Source organism: Nyctibius grandis, chromosome 3 (assembly GCF_013368605.1).
Source record: "Nyctibius grandis isolate bNycGra1 chromosome 3, bNycGra1.pri, whole genome shotgun sequence".
NCBI classification, from domain to species: domain Eukaryota; kingdom Metazoa; phylum Chordata; class Aves; order Nyctibiiformes; family Nyctibiidae; genus Nyctibius; species Nyctibius grandis.
The window spans coordinates 29,727,988-29,745,301 of record NC_090660.1 but is presented as its reverse complement, the minus strand read 5'-3'; the positions used below and the strand labels follow the sequence as shown (position 1 = coordinate 29,745,301).

The 17,314-nt window shown below is 38.0% G+C and overlaps 1 protein-coding gene across 1 annotated transcript in view; it reads right to left on the bottom strand.

Moving 5' to 3' along the window:
• Positions 1-17,314, bottom strand: part of CTNND2 (catenin delta 2) — a 570,838-nt gene that overhangs the window by 320,765 nt on the left and 232,759 nt on the right. Inside the window, exons 3-4 of the mRNA XM_068395844.1 lie at positions 6,988-7,022; positions 6,385-6,501 (exon numbers count right to left, since the gene is read on the bottom strand). Coding sequence (XP_068251945.1) covers positions 6,385-6,501; positions 6,988-7,022 — 152 coding nt within the window. The remainder of the gene's footprint in view (positions 1-6,384; positions 6,502-6,987; positions 7,023-17,314) is intronic.

The following is a 17,314-nucleotide window of genomic DNA, read 5'->3' as shown; positions in this document are numbered from 1 at the left end:
GCTGTTTCTTCCCCAGAAGGACCAAGACATTCTTAACCGCCTGCATTTCTGTCAACACATAGCCTCAGTGAAGTGTACTCTGAAATGGCATTAGCCAAGAAGACAGTGTTATTTAATCTACATTGTATTTATTCCCTTATCAGTGTGCTGAATTCTGTAATTAATCCTGAGCACCAGGACAATAGGGTCACTGATGTAAATAAAAATATATTCAGAAAATTTGGAAAAAAAAATTGTCTGGAGTACTGGCAATGTCAGGTGGTGAAAACTGCAATCTCAATAGGAACCACTAAATTTTGAACTGAAATTTAAAATGTAGCATTTTAAAAATATCAGACAATTGCAAGACTGATTCAAGAGGTTTTCTGATCCATGTCAACAAGAACTCTGTGGCTGCAGTCTGCAGTAATTATTTAGAGAGCAAAGAAGGAGGGTTTCCACATGAAGTGACTTAAGCAAGTGAAAAACAATGAAACAATTCCATTTCAGTTAGAAACTTAAACACCAAAAGCTCCATACATCTGCCTCATAATCCTTTTAAGACCGGTCTTAACGCTCATTTTGTGGAGACTGAAGCAAAGGAAATAGCACGAAAGATTTAAGTATAGATATCTTAAATTAAAATTAGAGACTTCTGGATTAAGAGACATCTGAGCCTGTGGTTTGAGTTAGGAAGAAAGTGCCAATGGATTTGCTCAGTAATCTCAGCAGTCCGTCTAACCCTTGTTTTGCTAATGCCATGACAGAGGGAGTAACCGTTGCCTGTCTTCACCACTGTAGCCCGTAAGGATTCAATGTTGTCTGTAAGGATTCAATGACCTTAGCTAATTATTTCAGAAATGGTTTTGATGCTAGTATCATGGCAGTCCTCTGATATGACATGCTAATGACCCACAGGGATAGAGGTAAAGAGGAACCTCTAACCTAACGAGGTAACGAGGGAAAAAAATACAGGACCAAAATTTTCCTCTCGTTCCACATTTATCTCACTCTTACTCACACATTTGTAAAATGCAAATTTACAAACATTGGCAGAAAAAGGTAGTTTGGTCCTTAATGATCACTCAGAGGCCTCCAGTTTCTCTCTGTCACAGAGGATGGACATCTGGGGGCCTCAGGCAGTTCATCAGGACCTTTCCTGCTTATCTTCAGGCTAGAGTGCGACCTTATCAAGCCTTAATGACAAATGTCCTCAGCAATCACTCTTCTTCACCCAGAGAGCTGTATATCTGTGTTTACTCTCCTTCCTTCCCTGAACCTTTCTTCCTTTTCAATTCTTCTTGCATGTAAAGGGGGCAGGGGGAAGAGAAAAGAAGAACAGAAAAAAAAAAAAGAAAAGGAAGTGTACTGACAGGAATGTAACAGGAATGAATCTGAAGTATTTGAGTGATTTTGAGACAGTGCTGCAGTGATGGGGAGGAAAAAAGTGCCTTGTTTCCTTCATCCCCCATCTTTCCAAGCATTCTCATCTTAGATATTAATTTTTCGTCTCCACAGAACATACTCAGCCCTCATGAAATGTTTTGTTGCATCTCTTTCCCAACTAAATGGACGAATTCCACCATGGAAATACCTTTCTTGAGCTACAGTCACCATTCAGTGCTCCTGTGTCTTATGTCTGTCTGAAACATCCCTAGTATTATCTCTGTCCTGAACTAAATTTCACTCCCCTGCATGTTTCCTTCCCAGTGATTTCAGGTTGTACACATACTGTGCATTCCTGTCCTTCTCCCGTGACTCGTCCCCAGTGTCTTATATGCGATTACCTTGGCTCTCAGATGTCTGGTCTTTCCCCTGATCCTATGTAAAGTGACAGTTATTTATCTTCATTTGTGCAAAAGCAGTATTTTGGAGTTCCCATTAGAAAGAGATAATGGTGGAGGCAAGAAATAGTTTCAAGAGAGGAGCAGCCAGCTCTGCATTCAGCTCCAGGCTGCCACATTGGGTGTTACAGTGATGCACAGCAGAGAGAAGGATGGATTGAGTGCCCTCACAGTGATGCTGAGGGACCAGGCTGGTCCCTAGGACACACCGTAGCTAATGGCTACTGCCACTAGCAGCAGCCTGTACGTGCCCACCCTCAGGGACTGAGGGTATGTGTGGGCCACTGTCATTCTGCTGGTGACATCCCCACAAACACTTGGGACAGGCTGAACTCCCTCCTGACTCCACAAAAACTATGTCAGATCATGTTTGATATAAACTGGAGCTGACGCAGTGGTGACAGACCTATAGCTACGTAAAGATAAAGAGAAATTACTACAGTACAGGGAACTGGACCACGGAGATGCAGGTTCAGGTCTTAACTCAGCTGCAGCTTCCTGTGTAATTCTGAAAATTTCCTTACGTTTTGTTTGTTTGCTTGTAACTGGAAACACATGTTTTTGGGAAGCCAATTTATCCTGAGTTGGGGCGGAACAAAGAGATGGGCAACAGTGCAGGAGTTCCTCTCAGATGCATATAACCTTGTCCCAGGGTCAGTGCAACCACAGAAAACGTATGAGAGCACGCAGCAGTTATGAATCTGCCTGTCTTTGTCTGATAATAATTACTTTAAAAACAGTGACCGCTCTGCTTTCATTTCCCCAAATTAATAAAAGCTTCATATATTTATATTTTTTTTTATTTGCTGATTCACACTCAGTAAAGATAATTAGTGAGCATCTCTATTAGCAATACAGAGCCCCTCCTGTGTAAGCGCCTTTCATGTGACATTAGCCTTTGTTCATGGCTTTTATTTGCTACTAAAAGAATAGCACATGTGAAGTGATGTTTGGGATTTAGAGCATTATAACAGCCTCCTGCTATGTGACGACTTTTTAAAACTAATTCTGAGAAAATCAGAGTGCGTGAAACCGAATGGTAAAGACTCTGACTACAGACACACTAATCCTCTACAAAGGCAGAGCTACTGACAGATTAACTCGTTAAACTAGATGCACACAGTTCAGAAAAAGTAGCTGTGGTCACATCCCTGGGCAGGCTTTCATATGATGATTTAAAAAATCTGCCTCAACTAGACTAGAACTGCCATGGCAGGCTGGAAATGCTCTCCTCAGAGTCAGCCTTGTTATTTAAATACAGCTATGCAGTCAAACTGCAGAAGTAAACATAAGTAAAACTGTAAAGTTAAGAGCTCAAAAGTTAGGAAATGCCAGACTAAGTTCCTTTTCTGAATCATCGCTCTTCTCCTCCTTCCTTGTCTTACGGCCAGTGCACACAATGCAAAACAATTCAATGTTTTGTAGTTGCCTCATTTTTTACTGCATGACCTCAGGCCTTCATTGAAAAACGTCCAATACAAAGAAAAAAAAAATAGCACCCTGGTGGATTATTCCATGACACTCAACATTTACTTCAAATACATCACAAATAATGATTTTCAGAATACCTGTAAAGTGAGACATTATTATAGAGTTCTGTTTGGAGATTGAAGGAATGAAGACCGAAAGTGTGTATGAAATACAAATGCTGTGTGTGAGACACTTCAGAGTGAGTTTTAAATTTCCTTTTATATAATGCTTCATATATTTGAGACTGCCCTTCCACAGTGTCCAGTTACAGCTGTTTGTTCTCACCTACAAACTAACTGGGAACACCTAAAACTAAGTATCAATAGAAGATACCTTGAATGATTTCACAACTATAATATCAGAACTTTAGGACACGAAGGAGGGATACAATTAAATGTTAAGTGCAATGCTGAACTGTCAAATATGAGATTTTTTTTTTTCATTTAGTACATGTGTTCTACTCATTGCTTAGAGAAGTCAGAAGTGCTCCAGATGAAATCCCCCTTCAGTACACTGTGCAATCATCTGAGCCTTAGCTTTGGGGTAAATGAGGCATGAACAGAAAATATACAAAACAGGGCATAATAATAACTGTTTTATAATGCAGTCATAAGAAATTCAAATTATGTTGTACAGACCGCCTTGACTTTTGTACTTCTGACTTTGCAAACACAGTAACATTTTAACTGTCTAATGTGTTTGTGCTATTTTATTCTAAATTGAAAAAAGACCCACAAACCAAAACGAAAATCCAGTATATAGCATCCTGCTTGCATTTATGAGTGATTAGCAGAGTTGCAACTGTTAGCTTTGGCGTATATATCTGATTCTTAATTAAAACCATAGATGGCAAATACCGATCTAGATTCATTATGAAGTGGGCCTGGAGCAGAGGTGTATGGGTCACTGTGACAAAAGGCTTCACAAATATTTCCTGACAATGAAGAAGATCAAGCTTGCAGCTCTCTGGGGAAGCCTGCTCCCTTGTGAGCACATGCACCTGCCTGTTCTCTCCAAACCTGTGTTTCTTAGGGACAGCTATTGTCCTGTCCATAACTCTATCACTATTTCCTTTCTCTAATGTCATTCTCATCACCCTGTTGTTTCCTCTCCTTGCATCTAACTCCTGATCCCATGAACAAACCATCCAACCAAGCAAATTCAGCTTTCAACTTTTTGACTGGACCTCCTGCTTCAACAAATCTCAATTCCTCCCCTGCTGGTCCCCTACACAGCCCATTTCTATTGCTCCTCTTCTCCATCACCGTTTTCCATTTGCCTACGTTCCTTATTTCCCTTCCCATCTTTCTACATGCCTATTTGTGTCTTTTTGTCATACTCCCCAGAAATTTGCTTTAGTGCTAGTTTTCTTCATATACCTAGACTTCTGTCTACTGTCTTCATCTTTCCCTAACATTTTTTCTTAGTTTCCATCTCTTCAGCAAGTTTCTGCCAGTTTCCCATCCAAGCTAGCCCCTCCCTGCCTCCAATCACCTCTACTGCCATCTACTCAGTTTCATTTTTCTATCGAATCATATTTTGAAGGCAATACCTTATAATGCTAGTCATTTAATCTGTTTCTTCTCACCTCCAAATGAAGAAAAAAAACAGGACAAATTATAATGGCTTCCATTGTTTCATATGTTTTCCCAATTTTGTTCAGATCAAGCAAAATCTTAACAGATGTTAACCATACAGATTGTGTTCGGATCAAGCAACATCTTAACAAAAGTGTTAGTGACATTGTTGGCCCAGAAATCTCATGCATATGAAAAGTGAAAAATTTTCTACTGTCCCAGGATTGTCAGCTGTGACTTTTACTGCAAATCTTGTTTTAAAATAATGAAAAAAATGTTCTGACAAATTAAAATTCTGCATTCAATTTTCAATGCCTTCCTTTCGTCACCTAATGACCACATTTCAGGCGATGACTCGTCATTGCTAGAGATGCTTTGCAGAAGGTGGCTGTCACATTCCATTAGCCTTTCCAAATGATGGGGAGATCATCCCCTTCGGTTTTGAGAAAGCTGAGTTTGGGCAGCCACCAGGAAAGACATGACTCTGTCAGAGGGTACTGGGCAGCGGGGGATTGAAAAAGACAAAAATGGCTCAACTGAGCAGAGGGAAGGAGATGTAAAGGAATACTAGAGAAAACTGAAAAGCCAACGTAGTGTCAGGAGCTGCAGTAGGAGTGAAATGAAAGTGGGTATCTATTGTGGCAAATGGGAACAGAGTATCAGACAGGAGACTGAGGAAAAGGAAAGGAAAATAGGGAATTACCTGCTTTTTCAATATCTACTGCTACATCTGATAACAGACCCGTTAACCTGTTGGAAAACTTTGTCTCAGTGTATGTGACTCATGAGCACAAGCAATTGTAGACATCTGCTCTACAAATATGTTGAGTGGCATGTCCCTTGTTCACTTTTGCTGTTGTTTAGCCTTGATTCACTTCCACAACAGCTGGTCCTGGCAGAGGATCTATCCACTCACTGCACAATTCTGCAAACAGAACGGCTACTAAATGACCAGTGAGCCAACCTTTGAGAAAAGACTTCAGCTTTCTTGCTACAGCTGCCATTCTCTGCATCATCTTTAAAAAATTTACCTAATTATTTCTGTGTATCCATTTGAAAATTTTAGTCTTAAGGAGTACCAGCAACCTGGCCAAGTGGTTACAAACAGACATCAGAATTACTCACAGCCCCACACTACATTTCATTTTATTACTTTTGCATACTGAAAAAGCGCTGTTTGAAAGTTACTTTTGTAGCGGTGATGCTGAAGCCTTGTGACATGACCTTATAGTATAGTACAGTAATACTCCCATTACAAAATATTTTCCTTAAATTATATTCTACATGTTTGTTTCCCCCCCCCCCACAAACTAGCAGCAAGGTTCTCTCCATTACAAGCAAAACCAAAAATTAACTTGCAAAGTCAAGGAGGCAATTTGCCTGCTCGCAATTACATTGTCTTCTGCCAATATCAGAAAATAATCAAGAAAAACACTATAAGATATGCATTCATTTTAAAGCATGAAATGTTACAAGCATGTCTGGTTCTAGAAACCACATTTCTAGCAACTTACTTTCACTGGCTGAGTAGTCCTGTGGATCGAGTATCCCTGATTCCTGCAGTGATCTAATACAGGAGTCCACCAGCTCCAGGCCAGTGGTGAGCTCATCTTCTATATCCTTCTGACCATCTGTAATAAAATTAACAACATAAAAATGTAAAAGAAAGGCAAAAGGTAAAACCAGTTACAAGACAAAACGTAAAACCAGTTACATGTGACTAAGCATTCACAGCTGATAAAGGAATGGAGAACATACCAAGATCACATGTTCAGAGGAGGCTGGTCTTATTGAAAATTATGCCATCCTCTGGAAGCATGGCCTTGGATTAATAAAAGCAAAATGATGAAGTTCAGGTCTAATTTAAAAAAAAAGTTAAAGACACATTTAGCAATGCCCCCTCTCAAAACTCTACGTTAGTCTTGGTGTTCTTTTTGTCAACCCTGACAACTTCGGCCAAATTTTGCCAGTTTTTAAGTAGTAGGGTTTTCACACACTAGCAATAAAAAAAAAAAAAATGCATAAATAAATGTTGTTTTCCCCTCCATCTTCTTTAGGAACTATGATAGTTCTGGGAGGGAATATATGTGATACATATATGTAGATAATTACATTACCTTGTGTTTGCCAGTGAAACTGCTCTTCTGTTGAACTGTAAAGAAAAAAAGATGTGTTAATTTTTTACTAAATGATTCAGTAGCGTGCCATCAATATTCAGACCTAAATCTATTTTGAAGGAACTGACTTAAGAATAAGGGAATTGACTTATAAATAACATAATTAAAATATATCAAGTATTTTTTTTACACATTTTTTTAATGAGTGACTTACACAGCATTCATTCAGTGGGGGAAGCATCTTCACTTCTTAATTAAATAATTTAAAACATACATATAGAAACTGTGCTCTTAGTCTTGATATACGAATTAGACTATTTCAAAGCAGAAATGTTAACATTTTCCAACTTTTTTTGATCCTTCTATTTGTCTGATTTTCCATTTCTATAGAGAAAGTTTTAACTTGCTTTCTCAAGTGAACAGTTACATGTGATTTCTAAAAGAAATTACAAGTATGATTCCTGGTTCTACTGATCATTATGTGCATTTTTATATTATTCAAATGTGCAGCTAAGTTAATTCAATTGGCCTGTACAAGAGAGTAAATTTAGATGTGTTTGTCCATGTACAAGTACTTAAGCAATGGAAGGTCTTAATTTTAAAATAATGAGTATGCACACTAGAGGATAGGTTAGGTAGGGTTTTTTCTATAAAATGAACGATATATTCAAATGAATGAGAAATTGAATGATATATTCAATTAGGCAATGAGTACACTTTCCTCCAAGGCTTGATCTGTTTATGCTTCAATACAGGTCTTTCTCACATGCCAAGAACAGAAACAGGATTGAAGTTACTTGTAATAATAATTCTTTTGATAACAGTGAACTGATTAATATAGTCATGATTAAACATTTTTCTGTACATTTTTACACGATATTTATGGAGAAAACAAAATCAACTGTTGCATCCATTGGTAAAAAAAAAAAGGACATAAATAATTTTAACTCTTCAAACTGTATTTCTTTCTGATGTTGTGAATAACTGCACTTTTTAATGAATAAATGGATTTAAATCTTGAATTGTATTCCCTTTTCCCAATAGATGCTGGATCTCTTATGAATATGTGAGTATAGATCCTAGTATCTATGTTCTGAACAAGAATAATGTAAATTAAATTAAATACTTCTTTTTGGAGGTCTCTTTTTACAGGAAAATAACTTGGGTTAAGTATTGATCAGATTTGATAGTGTTAAAAAAAGGATAATTGCCTAATTTACATATAAATAGTTCTAAAAGGACAACTTTCAATTTCTAGCTGGTATCAAAAGTGTTAACCTGACAAATTCAAATCTATACATCATCATCAGTTTCCAAATATCTACCATCTGTAGTTTACATTGACTCACTGTAGTGAGACTTCATAGACAAAGAAGCTAGCCCTTCAAAGAGACACTCAACTAAAATGCTTGCACTCAAGTCTACAGAAGTTAATAACATTGAAGATAAACACAGCCAGAGTACTCTGACAAATAATAACGGCAAAGTGCTAAACTGGAAGAAATTGCTTTAATTTCAATTACCTTTTCAAATGGAGTCCTAGTGGGTGGTGACTAGGGACAGTGGCTCTTTTTGAAATATTACTTTTTCCAATTTGAAATTCCTTTTGCCTGATTTTCGAAACCACTAAACAACTGCAGCTTCAGCTGACACACCGGGACTTGAGAGTGATCTTCCTTTCTGGCATTAGAATCATCTATAATAAGCAATATATTACTTTCCTCTGTACAGTCCCTCTTCCAGTATCCAGATTTCTATGTGACAGATACCACCTCAAAGACAGAGAAAAATGTAGTATCTCTTGCTGGCAGAATGAATTACTAAATGTTGCTGGCAAGAACACGCTGATGTAAAAGACTCTGCCACCTCATCCAAATCAGTGAGAAAAGAAAATCAAGTCTGTGCATAAAGAGTGAATGAGCATTTCCAGGAATTCCAGTTTAGCCCTTTTTTAAGCAGTACATTTGTACAAAATGTAGAAGTTCATTACTGGCACAGCACAGATATTATTAAATGAATCACTAGTGGCTGATGAGTAGTGATCCCTAATATCACTAGTCTGACTTCCACGCCTTAAGAAATCTTAGATGGGAATGTCTAAAAAAGGATTTCAATAAATTTTGACTGTATTTTGGCTTTTCCAGTTTTAGCCAGGATTCTCCTCACACCTACTGTAATTGTCTTTTAATAAATACTATAACTTTTATAGTCAAGGTAACAGAAACACCATCAAAATTTTTATCCTAATGCTACCTTATTCAAGATACGGAACATGGAACAGGCTGCCCAGGGAGGTGGTTGAGTCACCATCCCTGGAGGTATTTAAAAGACGTGTAGATGTGGTGCTTAGGGACATGGTTTAGTGGTGAACTTGGCAGTGCCAGGTTAACGGTTGGACTTGATAATCTTAAAGATCTTTTTCAACCAAACCGATTCTGTGATTCTATATTAAAACTGTATTTGCTCCTACAAGGATTATCAATGAACCGATACCTCAGTCTTGCAGACAAACACATAAAGGGTTTCCCTAGAAAAATCGTATTAGAATTAGACATAGTTTAAATTTAGATATCCTGCTTTTCTTTTTTTCTTTTTTTTTTTTTTTTATCTTAACCTTTTTTTTTAAAAAAATGAGCTCTTCCTGTTCTCGGCCTGACAAGGGTTCCTTACTGAAGCAATCAGACGTGTCTGTGCAGGGAGCCTTTAGGCTGTCACACAAGCATGCGAAATCTGCTTGAGTGAATAAAAGTTCTTTTTTTTTGTGCTTTTATTTTAGTTTTTTTCCAGCTTCACAAGAGATCAGTACAATTGACTGTTTACTCATATCAAATACATGAAAAGCCAAAAAAATAAATTAACAGAAGTATTCCCCCTAATTAATTTTTCAGCATGTTCAGCAAAATAAAGCTTTCTGCTTTATAGTTTTTCTAAAGAAAAAGTTTTAAATTTATTATCAACCACTTTTCTGCATATTCCTATACGTTTGCAAACTCCACCAGCTTCAACTGATGAAGTTGAGAAATAAAATACTTTATTGAGAAGTTCTGAACTATGGAAACCTGCACCAATCTTAAGAGTTTGAGGAGGGAGGAGGGAGATTTTAACAGAATTACATTAGTATAGTATTAGAAAATAGTAGCATAAAATATAAATGAGAAGAGAACTCAGATAGGTGTAATTATTACTACCTTAGCCCAAAATCAGAATAATAATAATTACTTATTTGCTGTATTCTTCTCTCATTATTGGTCGTCATTGCATCCTATATCTACTTCAAATGTTCTAGCACAAATAAGATGGCCATTCTACTTAATTCTGTTCGAGTGATATAAAGAACCCTGTGTCACCATTCAACTATAAAAAACTGATTCTTCTATACCTGTATTGTCTTTGGAAAACAGAATTTATTGAAGGAAAATCCCAAGGAAGAAGAAGCACTTAAGAATGAGAAGATAATGCTAAAAAACAAACAAATAAACAAAAACCCAACCCAACTCAAAAAATAATAGATATTGTCATATATTTAGTTCTGGATGTTCATCTTGAAGCTAATGAACATATCTTCTGTAAGGATGCACTACGCTGTGCCTAAAACTTTAATAACTACCTATGCAAGGAAATATTCCAGTAAAAGTTGTTTTACCTCCCTAGGCAAGAATGAGACAAGTAAATATCCACAGAGCGGTCATCGTGGTTCCAGCTGAACTCACATGTTCCCATTTCTGCACGCATGTAATAAAAGCACTGAAGTAGCAAGAAACCTTTTATGTGTGACCTTGCATGCTAAGAGGACGAAAGGCAAATGAGCATAGCACACTGCAGGAGCTCATTTTGGGGAACATCACATGTGTAGAGCACTCAGGGAGCTCTACCTGTCTGCACAGCGTGGAAAGATGAGAAGCACAAAGCGTTGCAAAAATGCCAAGTTTCTATGGCCAGCAAAGGATGCCTGACTATTACCAGCAATCTATTTACATCAAGTTTATCCCTTTTCAGGCATGGATAGGAAAACCCCAGTCAGAGCTACAGTACGTCTATAAATAAGCAACAACTTGAGCCTTTGGGAACCTTCATTATTTTTCCCTGTATCTCCAGTAAAGCTAATCAAGAAGTGGGTGTTCTCTTCAAGACGGACTTGATAGGAACCCAGCACGACAACAGGACTCTGTGGAGATGACCAAGCTGTCCCACAACAGCCAGCACCAGCAGAAAAAGGTGAGCTATGTATGACCATCAAACACCTCTCCCTACAATTCACAGGAGTCAAAAGCATTTTGGTGGTGTACAAAAGAACTCTCAAAGTGACACCAAAATACTGTTTTCCTGAACTGTGCTCACGAGCCATGTTTCTATAAAAGTAACCAGAAGCCTCATGGGAGGTAACCCAGACGTGGGGAAGACTTGAGCACTTTAGCTGAAGAAAAACTGCCTGAGACATCCTCAGACAGCATTGCCATAGGGTCTGTACAAACACCCAAGGACTCGCTTTCAAAGCAGGTGCCAGGGAGTAGCAAGGGCACCTTGGACTCACCTGAACTCCTAGAATTTGGGAGTGTGCCCATGGCCCTGGCAGCAGGGACAACAGTGGGGGCAAAGGCAACTTAGATCAAACCCCCACCCCAACGCACACATTTTGCACACCACCTGGTCACAGCGGTACTTGCAGCATCTCTTGGGTTTAGTTTTAGACATCACATTGCCTAATGTGAGACCTGACTCCCTTCACATGGATGCCTTTTGATAGCTTCTGAAATGTCCAGTGCAAGATGTACTTGCTTCTTCCAGCATAGCATTTATTATGCAGCCTGCAGAAATTCATTTTTCTTATCCTGTGCACCAATATATATCAGTGCACATGCACATCGGGACATATGATTTGGTTCTTCAAGTCTTGCGCCTTACTGCTCTTCAGAAGAACACCATAGCAAAGAAACTCAGTTCTTGCTGGGAAGGGGTGTAGGTCTTCTTTCAGTCAGTCTTTCTGGCACACATTTTAATTTATCACGGAGCCCTCATACAGGCTGCCAGGGCAAACCCACACTTCTACTCCTTTAATCATCCAAGAAATGTTTGTGTGCCTCTTCTTTGTGTGAAATCATTCAGTTTACAGTTGTCACTCATTTTTGGAAAAAGTGCTATAGCTATCTGCTACACAAAAGTATTTCTTTTTATTGTTTTCTAAAACAATTCATGAAATTGTATCTAACACTATTATACAACAGCTATGAAAGCGTTTTTACAAGGAGTTATATCAGCACAGGATCTTTTCAATTATTTCTGCAATGTAGCCACACAAACATTGCTGTATATAATTACAGGCAGATACTGTCTCACTGATTTTTAAATTGCTATTCTGGTTGTGGAAGGTGGAAGAAAAAAAATTAAGAAGTATTTCACAAAAAGCGAGGAGATTAAGAAACTAATATTCCATCTAAAGCAAAGGAGAAGCAGATTTTAAATCAGCAGTACACCTCAGATTATCTGCAAAATAGTAAATAAACTTTGGTCTCAGCTATCTGGGGAAAAAAAAAAAAGACCTAAGAATAAATTTTACATTAAATAATCCTGTGAAAAAAAGTACCAACCTATCAGTAAATTACCATAGAAAAGACCAACTCCCAAGTGCAATTTTTTTTGTTGCCCAATTTAAAATTACATCAAAATCTCTGACTTCAGTAGTCACCTCTATAGATGTGACACAGTAACCTCTCTCAAATATTTAATTGCACTCTATTAGTCAGCTGTAGTATCAACTTGGCTGCCATATCAATAAGTCCTTTTGATGTTCCAACAAACCTAATCCAATCCCCTACAATGATCCTGGAAAATGTAAAAAAACCCCAACAAACCAAAATAAAGAAACAACACCCCCACAAATCCACACTTACTTTACTGATGTCTGCTCTTTTGTACCCTGTGAATTTCAAACTGACTTTTTAAATTATTAAAAAGTCGCTCTTAGCTGTAGATGCCAGAAAACCATTCAGGTGGTTAATTCCCGCCTTTATTAGAAAGGCCTTGCTACAAGTTCCTCCAGGGAAAGAGAACTGTCTACTTTTTTCCCCAGTCAAATTATTGTTATTCCCTAGGTTTTACAAAATCAATAGCATAACTTTGTGGTTGTGCTATGAATGTTTTGTACTTCTTTCCAATGATGCATGGAAATATTCGCAGACAAATTTTCAAAAAGGTCCCAAGATCAATGCTTTCCTCTGCATTTAACACTTGCAGAAGTTTGCAGACATGATTTTCCTTTAGAAGCAACTTTTAAACTGCTCCAGTCCTATTTGTATCCACTTTTCCTACACTGATTGTACTTAATAATGACTGTTCTATTTCTTCTTATTTAAATGTGATTTAAAGTTCAACGCGCTACGCTGCTAAGAGCAGTATGTAAGCACAGAGCATGCACAGAGAGGCGGCAGCAGCACTCCTGCATCCCACACAGTGCACTGCTTAGGTGCTTGCAAAGGCTGCTGTTTAATAGAGCAAGCATAATACAGTCTATTTCCCTGTAGTTTTTGACCATCACTCCTAATGGTCAACAGGAGTATCAATTATAATAATTTTCTTTTTTTTACTTGTAAATTGCTGAATTCATTTCACACATACCAACACTCTCCCCTGCCGCCTGAAAACATTTACTGAAGTTTTTACTGAATGTAGCCACGCAGAAACAAAACACTTGCTGCTTAGCTTCTAATACCAGCCAGTTTCCTTTAGTTTCAGTTCTGCAGATAGTTACTGGTGGGACAGTGAAGACAGAGAATCCTTTCACAGTGGAAGCCTGTGATGCGCTACTATTCCAAGGAAAAGAATTTGCAAGGCACCACATGTGAATACTTGTTATATTTTATTTAACTTTAAACTTGGATGCAATGACAGTGTTAGGGAAACAAGCATTATACGATTGCCCTATTCTCACCCTTCCCTAGGTGTCCGTTTCTGCCCCTGTGCATCCCAGACAGGATACTGGGCTAGATAGACCCTAACTCTGAATCAATACAACCATTCTCATGTCTTATTTAGAGAAGCTAAAATAAAATCAAATTACCTCATTGTGTAATTTCCCTTTATTAATTAATTAAGAGAAAGGATGATGGTTTTCAAAGAGAAGGAATTGGCTCAGGGCTGGATTTCTGCTAAGGTAATAATATTAGTTCTTCCTGTTTGCTTCAAAACTATTTTTATAGGTTTAGAAGCTTTAGAAAGGAGCTCACTTCCAAAACTGAACTACCTCAACAGGAGCACATTTAAAATTTTACCACATCTCCACAGCATATCAGTTTAGATAGTAGTGTACTGTCATATTTCTTCAGCCCCAGTGGTGATATTTGGATCTGATCCAGACAAAACAAGTATCTAAAATAATACTTAGAAGGGACTTAAGTGCCCAAGAAATAAATCAGAAATTGCAAATGAGAGAAATGCAATAGTGAAGAGGTAGAATCATCTCTGCCTTGATGCAACTGAGCAGTTTGGTGCCTAAATCACAATGCAGCCTACCAGTACTCATAAAACTATATTCTTCAAGCACGCCTAACAGACAGCATTGCACACAACATATGGTAATGGCTGTCATGCTTAAAAAAAAGCCAAACAAAATAATTCCCTGGAAGATAAAATGAGGTCTAGTTTCTTCTTTCCCTCCCCTCTCTTACCCTATAGTTTAGTTATTAAAGCCCTCGTGCACAATGTGATAGAACTACATACAATCCTGTTTCATTCATCTGTGAGAAATCAAACCAATATCTAAGTTGAGTGTAACCATCAGGCTATTCCGTATCTTTCCTGTGCATCCTCACTCCTGTATAGAAAACAATACAGTATGTTAGTTAAGGAATTCCATTGTAAGAGATATCACCACGGATACCCTCTTTTTGCACTAAGTTTTGAAAGATAGCTTCAGAGAAACAGTGCAAGACAGTAATACCCACAAGAAGAAAGACAGTTTCACAGTGGAACAGAAAAAGGTACTGAAGATCCAGAGGTGAGACTGAACTTTGTGCAAGGTACCTTAAACATCCTGCTCATCCTTGACATTAGGTAAGAAATATTCAGTGAATTGAGATTGATTCTTATCTGAGGCATATAGTTCCCTATGCATTATAGAAGCACTATAGGAACTCAACACAAACCATGGATGCACAGAGACAGTCACCTAAAAATAAGCATTGCAACACACTTTTTCAGCACCTTTTTGGATCTGGACTTCAGTACCAGAAAATTAATTTCTAAAGAAATAGAGTGCAATATAAATACAATTTCTTTGAAGAAACCCACTTCTGTACATGATCATACTGCAATATTTCCCCCTGGGATAGCTAACTGCTAGCAGGTAAAACCACACTAGTAACATGAAGCTCCTCATCTTCTCATTACAGACAAGCCGCACAAGGACACCCCTTCTGCACAAGACTTAATCCTTAACATGAAGGTTAAGTCAAGAGCTTCATGCTGACCATTGTTTTAGGTAGATTATTTTAAGTGTGACCACAGTTTTATATGGCTGTTTCAGCTACAATATTTGTTCTGTATTGTCCTTGATAACTCATGAGAAAGTGATTTTCTCTAGGTTTTGAGGGATGATTCATTTCAAGGTCAGCACTTCCTTAGGGAAACGGTGCAGACAGAAGCCAGATGGCCTCTACCTGAAGAAAGAGCATTGCATGGAGAAAACTCCCAACACGCACATAGTCTGTCACTGTGTGAAACTGCGCATCAGAGCCCTTCCTAGATCCTCTCCCCTACAGCCTCTTCATATTAGCTTCACTCAGCTCCTTCCAAGAAACCTACCCCTTCAGGGCTCTTTACCTTCTCCTCTTTCCATTTAAACAACTCTCTCCTTTCCTTTCCATTCCCTCTCCCCTCTTACAGAAGAAAACACAGAGCCAGGATGTTTCTTCTTTTGCTTAGCTATCACTTCGGTATTCTCTTTCCCGCAGCTTATGCCTGTTATTAGCTTCTGGGGCAGGAGCAAACTCCTAGGGGTAGGAGCAAACTCCTACTGTGCTGACATAGAGGCGGGAAGTCCCCTGTAACTAACAAAGAATATTCTTAATATATGGTCTGATTTTTGACATTGGACAGACTGCATGGTAGTCTTCTCTACCTTACATGTTGTCTTTTATTTCTGTATTCTCCACCAGATGTGTGGACATGAAACATTGCCATGAAACAGGAGAAGATTCTGCAGGGAGCAGGAAAGATTTTGTTGATCCTTTTTAAGGGAAGATTAAGTAAACAATTTGAGGTATATATTAAAAAAGACAAGATTAATAGATGTGTTGAACAAATTATTTTCTGTTGAGATGAAGGAGGAATAAACATAGAATAATTTAGGTTGGAATGACCTCGGGGCATCATTTGGTCCAGTGCCCACTTAAAGCTGGGGTCAAGAACAAACAGGTTCAAACTGGTCGTTACAATTTTGCTAGAAATTTAAAAATCGTACTAAAACATCATGGAAGCAGCCATCCCCATCCAATTTGAGGTGACAAAACCATACCTGCTCTTAGAATGCTGTTTGATGTGTTTATTAGAAAGAGCTGATGTTACGTTTCACCTTTGAGGAACTGGACTGCATCCCAGGATGGTATTTGAAATAATCTTAATCTGTGATGCTGGCAACTTGGTGATTGTTACATAAAGTAGTATACACACAACTGCATAAATTAATACCTTGTACCATCAGAAACACTGAGCAATGGAGAAACTCAGTTGTTCTAGAAGCAGGCAATACCAAGAATCACATAGGCAAGAAATGATGAATCTTAAATTTACATTTCAGTGGATGAATGCAAAGCCTACTTTATAACCTAAAATGTTGGATGAATGTAAAGATAATCTGGCCTACTAGGTGGGTGATAAGCAGCTGGATCAACCCGTGAACAATTGCTATTGATTTATGATTTTAACTATGGGAGTGAAAATTCTTATTTGTAAACTGTCTGTTTGTATACAGAGTTGACAAATTATCCAAGTAACTAAAATGTCACATGGTAATAACAGCTATTTAGCTGTATGGATAACCTTTAATCACACATTCATTACTGAAAATGACTAAGATTATATTAACGCAAGATGACAAAAAATAAATGTAACCTTTAGACAGATTTGGAGCTTTGCTGTAAGCACACAGTCTTTTTATTCTAGCTTTTTCCACCAATAAGGCTCGGAGGGGAAAACAAGAATCAGTTCTCTAAGAAAATAATATTTGTTCCATTATTCATTGCCTACCAGTGACTAAAGAAATGCAACACGGGACACTACGCATGTAAAACCAGGCTCATAAGTCAGACATTTGTTAAAGACAGATTTAAGAAAT